At 37.4% G+C, this 12,271-nt stretch overlaps 2 protein-coding genes across 7 annotated transcripts in view; both read right to left on the minus strand.

Moving 5' to 3' along the window:
• Positions 1-8,123, minus strand: part of MYRFL (myelin regulatory factor like) — a 39,962-nt gene extending 31,839 nt beyond the window's left edge. Inside the window, exons 1-2 of the mRNA XM_063394997.1 lie at positions 8,078-8,123; positions 1,397-1,487 (exon numbers count right to left, since the gene is read on the minus strand). Of these exons, the coding sequence (XP_063251067.1) occupies positions 1,397-1,487; positions 8,078-8,123 (137 nt within the window). The remainder of the gene's footprint in view (positions 1-1,396; positions 1,488-8,077) is intronic.
• Positions 8,124-10,668: 2,545 nt separating this feature from the next.
• RAB3IP (RAB3A interacting protein) overlaps positions 10,669-12,271 on the minus strand; it is a 34,407-nt gene continuing 32,804 nt past the window's right edge. For all 6 annotated transcript variants that reach the window (XM_063396479.1, XM_063396481.1, XM_063396476.1 and 3 more), the window contains one exon: positions 10,669-11,036. In XM_063396479.1, coding sequence (XP_063252549.1) covers positions 10,954-11,036 — 83 coding nt within the window. In that variant the 3' untranslated portion in view covers positions 10,669-10,953. The remainder of the gene's footprint in view (positions 11,037-12,271) is intronic.

Raw genomic sequence — 12,271 nt, forward strand, 5'->3', positions numbered from 1 at the left:
TAAATGTAATGCTGATGGCCTTTCTGATGCAAGATGTTCTTTAATGGAAATTTCAAGGTACATCCAAGACCTTGGTGGCAACAGCACCTTTTTCATTGCACATGACACTATGGAGTTCTGCATTTTATATATATATATATATATGGAGGCATTTTAATATTTCTCTCCTTTGACATATTTTGACATGTTCCTTTATGAGATTCTATTCTGTTTGTGCACAAATTTTCTGCACTACAGACAAATACTTAATAATTTGACCTGTAGAGATCTAATGATTCAGTAAATGCTCTTAATCCCATAAATAATAAAATAGGACCGTAGTATTAGCGTAAAATCCAGTTCAGCCTCCAAACCCATAATGGTTTTATGGATAGATGGTTTTCTTGCATGTAAGTACTTCGTAGCACCATAACTATAATATCTAATTTACTTAAGCTACATAATAGCATATATATATTTACATTCCTGCTATATTTTGGTATAAAAGCAAAATAATAACATTTTAAAGTTATCATACAGAATTTCAATAATCTTGTTAACCTAAAATACATTTAGTCACTCTAGAAATAAAGGTTATAGATATTTATATACAATGTCCTCTTCATTCTTCTTTACTTTTGTAGTGTGGACGAAGAGAATCAACTCATTATTCATGATTTAGAACAGATAGGAGCCTATTTGGCCCACTTTACGTAAACATATGCTGTTGAGTCTGTCTAGAATGAAAAATTCCATATTTAATTATTTTTAAAACATCCCTTCTTGCTCTGCTTCTTAGCAAGTGTGAGTGTCAGCCTATTAATAGTATTTTGTCTTGAACAACAATTATGTCAGTTGTCTAAATGAAAGATTTAGGGTTTAGGTCTTTGATAGATCTATACTACAAAATTTTCCATCCTTGACCATAAGCCTTTGCAGTATGCATCCTTTGATAGTTTTAAAGTTAATCTCAAAAGAGACCGATGGACAGTTTCTGTTCTGAACTAAGTATTAGGGTGAAAACAATAGCTCTGCTTCCTTCTTCAGAGTGGGAGACCTCCATTATTCTCTCAATTTATTACACAGTAGTCTCACTTTTATCACTTATTCTGTACATAAACAGTAAATTAGCATTTAAAGGAATGTTAAAGTAACAGCTCTGCATTTAATGTTACAATTAGCTCAACAGTTGTGAATCAACTCAGACTTCATTATCATTTGTTCTGTTGAACAAGAAGACAACCGTATTTCCATTACTGGCTGTAGTTCATTTTTTCTAAGTCTTCCTATGCAGCTTCAGGAATCAATGCCAAGAGAGCCACAATCCTCTTGCAACTCCGATTTTATCATGGCACTAATTAAAACAATTCAAGAGCTGTGGCTCAGGAGAGGAAGTACATGTTGCTATAATACTTACAAAGTTCCAAACTCTATGTCACTACTAATGAATTCTTCCAACAGGCTTGTATCCATCATGGGATTTTCCAAGGTTCCATGGACATCTTGCCCTAAGGTTAAAAGTAAAAAAGGCAGAAATTCAGAAGGAATTGTCAGTGTTTCAGAATAAGTGATGCTGCTATGGTCCTACATATAAGAAAACCAAATCTGTGTAACAAAAGAGTTATGTTTCTGGTTTAGTCGCTCTGGGAAAAAGGATGATGAGAAATGCAGAGTAATTAACAATGTGCAGGGGCACTGCAGAAGACAGTGCAGCACTGGGCAAACACCACTGAATGCATAGCATTCAAGCTTCAGGGAATTACTACAGCAGGAGGATGAAGGATTCCAGCCTGCAGCTGAGAAGAAGGGTTCTGAAGATAATTTCCAGCTCTTTTACACTGAGGTCTAAACAGTTTGTTGGGTTGAAGCTCAGACATTGTCTTACACAGATCCATTTGGTGTATTAATACTCATAAGTACTGCAAGTGAGTTACTAATTTAAAACTCCATTTAAAAATCCAGTGAGTTTAAATAAAGCCCAAATACAGCTTTAAAAATATTTGACTGGCTTCCTTTTATTCTGCCTAAAAAAACAGCCCACTAACATGTCAAATGTATTAGCGAATAGAAATGTTCAGTACTTTGTCCTTTGTTGCTTAGTAACAGAAGGTTATAAACAGATTTTATGATTATAAAGTTTCCGGAATTCATGACAACTTTTGTAGAAAGTCATCGGGCACTCATTTAAAAAACCAGCCAAGCAGCCCTACTGTGCAGGCTTCTCACCTCTGCAGCAAGCCTTCCATAAATACAGGTGTGGCCAGTCAGAATGCAAACAAGATAAGGACCTTGACATTCCTGCTTGAGCTTCCAGTGCCATGTGCCGCTTCACACAAGATAAAATGGATCAGCCCCCACATCCAGAGCTGTGAGGCTCAGCCCTAGAGTCTGACACCAACCATGGCCCCTCAGCTCGGCAGCAGCGTGTGAGAACACAAAAGGTTCATCGCTGCCTCTGAGACAAGGAGTAGCCTTTGGTGCATTTGCTGTCTTCTCACTGTACTACCTTGCATAAGACACTTACCCTAATGCATCTTCAGTTCCTTTTCTGATTTCTTTGATGCTGTTCCTTCTTGATCCAGTGTTTAGAAAGGACAATCATGCAAGCACAGTCTAAAAATCCACCACCTTGCACAGGATTCCCTCATGTGTTTGTCTTAAAACACAAATCCACACTGCTAATAAACATTTCCCAAATTGCTTTGTGGTCAGACATTAATCTAGGTATTACTTGTTGATGCTGCTGCCTTAGTTTTGACTACCTTTCACTGGGGGATAGCAACTTGGAGGTGTGCTATTGACAGATCCTCACATCACAGTGTATTGATGTTGTGTACAAACCTGTACCATGCATGCCAGAGAACAGATTCAATAGATGCAGCCCACCAGCTTATCTCAGTAAAATCTGGAAGCAGCAGCAGATCACTGCAAAACCAGCTAGACAGTGCAACAGAGCCTGGCTTTCCTTAGCTGCCTCCCTCAAACCTGTTAGATTTGCATCTTTTCATCCTTCATGTCTGAATGTGGGGTCCCCTTAACTTGAATCACAAACCCTTCTCCTTTCATTAATGTAGTCCATAGCAAAACGATTGAATCACCTTCTTTTACCCTACCTGTTCTTCCTGTTCACACCACCAAGCCCTCACATAGAATGGTATCATTTCATTACTAACTTGAGGCCAAAAGTCAAATACAAAATGTTTTTCCTGTACCACACAACCAAGCATCCTTTATTTTGACCAAGCTCAGAGACAGGCTCTTTTGAATCAAAGAATAGAGCTCTAAATCGAACATGGACAGGGCCTTCCAAATGGACATCCCACAGTTCAGAGATCAGCTCTGTTGCTAAGTGATGATAACAGAACTATCTATCATTTCTTAATCTCTCCACTTTGCATGAACAGCTAAATGGGGAGGAGGAGATTGAAAGAATAAGCAGTGCTGGGAGAGGAAGGACACACACCAGGAAGACAGGCCACCACTAATGAACGTTTGTGACGCAGTTGCACAGAAGAGTGAGCACATTTTGCTGCCCTGTAGAACTTTGTTACTGTACTTTCCAGGTCAGTGGCAGCATGTGCTTGCACTGGCATCTGTTTCAGCAGAGGAGAAGTTGTTGGATCATATGCAAATTTATTTTAAATAGTGGCATCCATTTCACAGGCATTTGATCACAGTAAGTACTTAACAGATATGGGCAGTATGCAAGACAGTCACTCACCTGGATGTTACATGCTTGTAAGAGCAGAGAACTGCATGTATGTGGCAGGACAAGCCCTGCAGTGAGGCCTCTGTGAGCACAGCTTCCTGCACAGAATCATGTGCCTGGCTAAGAGCTGCTGGAGGATACGTGGAGTCAGCAGCCTCAATCATCAGCTTGCTCTGCTTGTAGTTCACAGCTCATGCTGCAGTGTGCCCAGACATCTCTGGAGTCTGCACTGAGTGACACATTCAACTTCGCTGTCACTGTGCAGAAGACTACCAGCTACCCAACAAACAGGTGAAGGTGAAAGGACAAGGCAGTGCCATGGCAGGGGGTTCACACACAGATGTTTGCAGAACATATACTGCTGTCGCAGGCTGCATATGACTAAATATTTTTCTCATTTCATCATAAGCTTGATACTTCTGTTGTTTGGTCCCCAAGTCTAAAACCTGTCAGTACTACCACTATCTTCTGTTTCCCTGTCCACTTTCACCTAGCCTGTCCCTAATACCCAGCCACAGGCCCCCCAAGAGAAGTAGGAACTCCAGCCTCTTAATTTGGCAGTTACTCTTTGGCAGACATCCCCTTCTTTCCTCCACACATGAGGCTCTCACCACCTGGCTCCTTAGCTTGACTCTATGGTCCTGTGACCAAGCCTCAATCCCTGAAAAACCTACCTTGATTAATTCTCCCAGCACTTTCCTGTAGCCTTATGTATATCTGCATTTAAATTGGCTGCCTCCTTTTTAGTGGTATCTAAATGGAAAGTGAATAATGGGGCATAGAGAAATAGCATTGACTAAAAATCAATACTAAACTAATAGTTTCTTGACATTAAGAAGAGGATGCCAGGAAGCTCCCAGCCAAGTCCAGTTATCTGTAGTAAGATCAGTGTTAAAGCATCAGCTACTTTACACAGGAAACAATCCTTTTATGCAACTCAAGGTGTAAAAACAACACAGAGAACATTGTCAGTGTTCAGTAATGCTTGCTGAACAAATTTATGTTTGCTACAAAGCCTTGAAATTTGAGGGATATGTTTTTGCTTGAGAATTAATAACATCTTTCCACCTAAAGACACTTTACCATGAAATTAAGTCTTTTTTTTACAAAAAGAGGCTTCAGCACTTTATGAGCTCCACTATGCAGGTTCAACAGAAAGCCCAGCTGAACCTCATTGACTTACACTAAGTTAAGTATTACTTACGAGGCTTACAAGCCCATCTCTCATGCTGAAGGACTCCAAGGACTGGTTGCTACTTGAATTGTGCACAAAAGTCCAGCTTATTTTGACTGGAGCAGACCTGCTGTCATTGGCAGAAGCTGCAGAGCTACAGGATTGTAAGTACAAACCAGCTGCAGTCAGCCAGGGGCTATCACAGCCTAGGTTATTCAACTTCAGGAAGATCTGTTACTCCAAAGTGTAAGGAGCAAGTTTATGTTAAGACTTTTTTCCTCAAAGTAACATTTTCTACAGAAACAAATCTTACCATCAATATTTTATATTCTTCATTTCATCTTTTATTCCAGTTTCAAACTCTCATCCTTAGAATAGTTATGTGGCACCTCTGGGGTTTAAGTGTTTTGTATTTTAAGGGCATTATTTTGATGTTTCTTCAGTGCCTTCATTATTTACCACAAACTCTAATCTGTATTCCATGTTACCCATGCAGAAGCATGAATATACAGAGAGGTGATGATTCCACTAAGGAAGTGATTTCTTTAGATCACAGTCAAAACACATGCATTTTAGACACGTCAAAGTACCTTACAACAGAAAAGACCAACCTCAACACTGTAACTAGGCTGACCTTCTACCAGGTCTCTCAACCCATTGATAACATCAGGAAGAACAGGTTGTTCTGCCACACACAGATGGAAGGGCTAATCAGGAGCTCTGACCTTCCCTTGATAAATAGGAACTTACTGACTCTAAAATGCAAAATGTTTTAATTTTAAATACTCATTTTTAATTATAACTACTGAATAAATATTTCTCCATAACAGGAAAATAACCTGCTTCAAAGATTAAATCTCTAATGTGCAAGTGAAATGAAAGAGAAAAAACAGAGAACTTCCCAGCCACATAAGTCAAAAGCCATTTACTTAAATGAGAAAAAGCCAAGGTCAAATCCCAGAGTCACATCTAATCTAAAAGATCCATCAACTACTCAAAGGAGTGATTGCCAGGAAAACAAACATTATCTCACTTCCCTCCAAAAAAAAATTCCTGTTTCAGACTGTCCCCTCTCAATACTGCAGATGCAACTTTGTCTTACTAGTGTCAAAACAAATATGCACTGTAAGGAACTAATGCCCAGGGCAGAGGGGACTCTTTTTGTTCATGAATTTTAAATAACCTTACAATGCAGATCTATAGATTCATTAACTACCAGGTGATACATTTGTAAGCCAAAACGGAACCACTCAGGAACCACTCAGTAGCACCATTCTCCCCTTGATATTTCAAGATTCACTTTTTTCATAGCCTTGAAAAATAATGTTCTAACACTACTATGACTAATCACAGAGAGCACCAAATCAACACAAGCAATTTATGACTCTTGCTTCATGAGGTTTTGCCTCTTTGAGGTGTTACAAAGCCAGCCCACAAGCTGAAGTGCTAAGCTGCAGAAACGCCACTACTGAAAACTGGCTTTGTGTTCAGTAAACATAACCCCTGCTTGAAAAGAAGGCTAACCACCTCTTTACTTCAGCTTGCTCCCTTTTCAGACTTACCTATGGTTTATAACAGCAAGAGACCCTACTCCATGCTGAATGATTAGCTCTTGCAGCCTTGATACATGTCTGTGTCCACATAATGAAATTCAGCCATCTAACAGCATCACTGCACGCTGTATGGCCTTAGCAGACCTTTGTCACATTCTAATGGAACACAGCCGAACCACACATTACGGAAGGGACATAACATCCCAAGATGTTTCCTTTTTCCTGTAATTGGCACAGACTACCAAAAGACCTTATAAAAAGAGCTGAAATAATAATTATATAATTTAAAATAGTAATTCTCATTAAAGAGCTCATACAGCTAAAATCCCTACCACATCTTCTACCCTCAAAGTACCACTGCCACAAAAGTCAACAGAATCTAACCTATACATCCTAGAGTCATGTTTTCCAAGAGGATTCCTAAAAAAATGTGGGGTTTTTTATAATTCGTATTCAACACTATTTTGATATTTAAAAGCTATGCAATGCAGCAGTTGAAAAAAAAAATAAAAAGCCTGATAAAAACAAGTATTATGTTGCTGAAAGCAAGCCAAAAAAATTTGTTAGGCTTTCAACTCCATGATGTTGGAACTGAACAAGGAACATTGTATGAATTTCCTACCATCTATAAAAAACATTTTCTGGCTAGCAGCCCTAGATTGTAGCTCACCAATTTAAATTTCTTGGCTTAAATGTATATCCTTGATCAATTTTTTAATGTCTTAGTTTGAAATTAAAACTTAAAAGTTACAGTTGCCACCTCTCACCCAGGCCAACAGAGGGGCAGGGGTAAAAAAAACCACAGAAAGAAAATCACAAGAGAAAAGGTAGTTTCCCAAGTTACTCTGAAATCAGTGAATACCTGTATAGGCAATAGATGAAAAACAAGTGCAACAAAAGCAGCTTAGAATGGAACAGTTAATGTATTAAAAACAAAACAAAAAGCAAAGTACAAATTGGAGGAAGGGAAAGAAAATACTTAGTAAACAAAATATAAAAGTAAAAAGCCTTTGAACACATTATCAGAGTCTAAGAATGCAGTTTTATTATGGAATCTATTAGGAAGTGAATTGTGTAGAAAGATAAAGTTAGGAAACTAATTGGACAGGCTTGAATAGAAAATGTCTTGAAGAAAAAGGCAGATGATCCCAGCCAAAAGACAAAAATATCCAAGTTTAACACCTCAGAAGGGTTCTGAGGTTACCACACACTTACCACTTTACCAATTACAATCAAGCCTCTTCAGGTTAGTGGAAAGAAAACCCTCTGTTCCTGACTAAAACTAAATGCTAAAACTGAGAAGGAAGTGAGATCTCTAACCACATGAAAATCACTAAGATTTCAGAAGTATTATAATGCAAAGTGTCCTCAGTCACTTCCCAGTTTTTCCTCAAGGCAATTACCTTGCTCATACTGCAGGCTTTGCTGGGTCTGCTTTCCCTTTGATATTCTGGCCAGATCTCAAAGAAAAAGGAACTGCAGCACATCTGTACTATTTGTAACACTTCATTCTAGTATTGTCTTCCACAATAACTTAGTGTAAATACAGCTTTGGATTTCAGAACACTTTTTCTTCCTCCTTTCTTCCTCAATTACCCCCAAACTATTACTGGTTTTGCTGCCACTAAAAATTGTTAAGGCCTCTCTTGAAACTAATCTTACCTTCAAAGAACTGCTGCAAGGCCTCATTTTCTCCCACCACATCCATGAAAAGCCAGTAGAAGTGTTTTGCTTTCCTACTGCTTGAAGAGCTCCTGCTGGGACAAACGCACTGTCTTCCAGATGATTATGAACATGCCAAGGAACACAACGTTTTTGTCAGAGGTTTCAATGACTCTGTCCCAGCTGATTTCATTCCTCTATAATCAGTTAGGGTTATACTTAGGCTTTATGTAAAGGACTTAAACTACACGTAAAGGAAAACTAACAAGGCTTTAGAGGCAAGATGATGTGGGTTCTAGCCAGTCAGTAAGTCTAATGTTCTCGTTTTAAGGACCTTTGGTCCCAGTACTAATTACACATGCGCAAAAAATGCAGCAATAAAAATTACTTATCTTGTCTTTGTACTTTCACACAGGTCATGTAATTGGTACTACTGATGAAAGTAATACTAATCAAAAATGCAAGAGCAAAGCCAACACAGGTAAGGAAGTGTAACTTCTCTGTTGTTACTATTATTAACAGAACTAAATCACACATTAGCCTGTTTGTCTAAGGTAACACTGGAAAACATATGGGAAAGCAGAACATGGAACAAAGCCCTTTTAAGGCTAGCAACAAACTCTATTTCACTTTCTCTTGGTTCATCTTTAAATGCTGAAAACTGCCCATTCTGTCACCACTAAGCAAACAAGAGAAAAACACTCAAATGTTTTAAGTAGACATCTAAAAAAGGAATTTGGTTAAGAACAAAAGTTCCAATCAAATCTGGAATTGGGACATTTTTAGAAGGAATTCTATCCACCAGACAAGTAGTTGTTGTCTAATTTTTTACAAGCCCCAGGCACTCACAGTGGGACAGGTTTCTCATGATAAACAGCTCATATGAAAAACATAAAAAAAGAATTTTGGAATAGGGACATGAAGACTCAAGTCAGTCAGCATTTACAAGATGTAATTGAGCCAAACAGTCATTACTACTGAGATGAACTACATGGGGTATACATCTTTGTACAAGAAAATCACCTCGGCACAATACATTTTGAATACTACCATGTACACAAAAGGACCCTTCTCTCTGCTTAAATGAGCAACAGGATTTTGTTGTTGTAAAGGATATTAAGTCAGAATAGCACCAGCTACTGGCTACCATTTGCCTACTGTTGGTTAATCATGGAAGCAGTTCTATCTCATTATCTAAACTAAGGATTAACAGACATTTAGGAGCCTAACATAAAACATTAATACCAATAAACACAGCTTGTTTTCTGAGTGAGTAAAACCAGACTTCCGTAGCATTATTAAATGGATAAACAATCCTTTTAACAACTGCTGGTAGAATTATTCCAGGTTTCTACAACAGCAAGCAGTACCAGTGCAGGGAGATTGAGAAAAGTAATTTTCTCAATCAGTAATAAAATGGCTCAGGTTGGACTTGCATACTCCATTACTAATATCTAGGTTCAGTTGTTTGTTTTTACTTTAACATTGAAATGTTCAGTCAAAGCCAACACTTGCGAAGTGTTTTCACATATATATAAGCAACACAAGCATGGTATTAAGTTTCACTGCTCCTTCTACTGACTTTCATGAAAATGGAGAACATTGCAGCAAGACAGTGATGAATAGTGTTGGTTTTGTTCAGCATCAGAGAAATTTGTATTTACTGAGATGCTTCTTGTTAAAAAAACAACTTTTTCAGCTCACCTTCTAGTCAGTTTTCCTGTCAAAGTTTTAATCTTGTGTACAACTGATAAATAGTTGTCAGGACTAAGATCCAAAGTTTTTCCAAAAAGGCAAGTCTAGTACATACCCACAGCCATGTCCCTTGTAACAACATCAACTGTCTGCTTTCAGCTGAGACAAGGGAAAAAAATGACCATTTGAACTTTGAGTGCCAAAGAAACACTTCCAACAGAAAAAGCATCTCTCAAGAGGCCAGGATCCTTTTTGGGTTTCTCTAACATTATCTTTTTTTCATACACATTATATGGAAATAATTGCAACATTATATGGAAATGAGCATCAGCATGTTAATGAAATCGCATGATGGAAGTTTCCAAGTTGCAAGAAAAACTATGGGGAAAATTATGTATAAGACATTGAAAACTGGAAATCACAGAAGAGTGGGAGGAAAAAAACTATTTAAAGGAATGAAAAAATTCTAATGAAAGAAAACTAGAGGAAAAGAGAATGTTTTTAGCAGTTATATAGGGGTCAGAGCAGATTTCTAACCAAAGAGCAAACAAGATAATTTTATTGTTCCTTTGTATTTGAGAAGCACTCTTCCTTAAAGAGAAGATATTCAGGTTTATTGTGCTGTGACTCTTTACTATATGTGTTTCTCTTCTTACATACACATTTTTTAAAATTACAAGTATAGGAAAGCAGCACTTCAAACAAATCCAAGCTCTCCCAGCTGTCTGTTAACTGTACTGGCATACATGGATAGAGAGCTATGTAAGTATCTAAACACTACAGTGAAGAAAATACCAGGCATTTATTCACTCTTCATAAAATCAGTTTTACATTTTGGAGTGTCCTACTGAGGAGGTTCACATCATTCTGCATCACAAAGAACAGAAGACAGAGACTGTTTCAAATTAACACTTTAATCAGAAGTTTTGTTTTTAAATGTAAATTACAATCACTAATACACCTGCAAGTGCTTACCACATCTGTTCAACTAAGTATTATATGTATGCATATACAGCATAAGTCAGTTTAAAACAATCACAGTACTTCTTAGTGCCATCTGCAAATGGAGAAAGATTTTGGACCCACTTTGTGGAAATAAATATCAAGTGACAAAAAAAAGGTTCAGCAATTTTAGTTATGTATATTCAATGAAGTTCATGCACGCGCAAGAGTAGAAAGTTTTAGAGCTCTTCCTTGTAATAGCCGAGTTTTGCTAGTGACATCTCTCGTCTCAGCTGCATAACTTCCCAGAACATCTGATCCACTAAAAAAGACAGAAATATCATTAAATATACCAAATTCACATTTTATTCCTGCTGATGTATTCAGGCTGCCTTACTCTACATGAGTTTCATAACAAACATCTCGTAAAACCAGCATCAGTATGTGTAAGGGCTAATTGTGCTTGGTTATGACAAAACTTGATCAAGTACATATTCTAAACATTCTAAATGAGAATCCTATTAAAAATTCCTCAGATTTTAGATTTCTTTAAAATGGAGAACAGAACTATATCAGTACTTTGTGTCAGCTTCAATTAATTGCAGTTTCTTATTAAGCTTCCCTGCCCCTTGACTCATTTTCTGTCAAACTAAAAGACTACAAAAAGAAGAAAGTAGAGCTTGTTGAATAAGAATTGTTTCACCAAAGAAACTGTAATTTTGTTAGAATTTTGCCATTTATAGTCTTTCTTGCTTCCTTTCTTCCTGTACTCATCTGCTAGCAACAATAAACTGTGCAGGAATGACCCATTTTTCTTATTTCATCTGTATCTTCCAAATGTGGTAAGCCTAATGCATAGCTAAAGCTTCTAGATGTCATAGCAGTAGAAATCAAAATCATGGGGTATTTAATTATTCAAGATGAAATTTCCATGCTGTCAAGACCCTGATATAGAATGTCTAGAAATATCATTAACCTGAGCGAGCAACAAGTACAAGGTCTTCCCCACCACAGTTCAAAAACCACTTTTGTAAAAGTGACCTCTGTCTTAAAAATTATATTGTGCATTAGTAGAAATGCATGTAGCACGTTGTGCAGGCAGTTATGATGAGTTCCTATGTTCTTGTGAATGCATTGTTGAAATCCTTATATAAAGCTAGAAATGCAAATTCTATGTTCTAGTGGTAAAGATGACAACTGAGCTGAAACACCAAACTCTTTTTTTACAAACTTCTTGGGAAGAATAAATCAATCTGATAATGCTGAAAATATATCACTATATGATGTAAAACCCCCGTTAATTACATTCTTTTATCATAACAGCAAAGTAAACAATTTTCAGGTGAAACTTCACAGGTCCTTTTGGTCAAAGTAAAAGCCTTTTAACTACAAACCCTATTAACACAAACCTAAATAACACATTTTCAAGATCTTCAGTAAAAGATGCTACTAAATCAGTAAAAATTACCACCACCTGAAGATTTTATTAAACCTAAGTATAGGAAATAGCCAAATTTCTGGTGAATTCCATGACCCTTTAACATTGCAAATTAACAG

Source organism: Prinia subflava, chromosome 4 (genome assembly GCF_021018805.1).
Source record: "Prinia subflava isolate CZ2003 ecotype Zambia chromosome 4, Cam_Psub_1.2, whole genome shotgun sequence".
Lineage (NCBI taxonomy): Eukaryota > Metazoa > Chordata > Aves > Passeriformes > Cisticolidae > Prinia > Prinia subflava.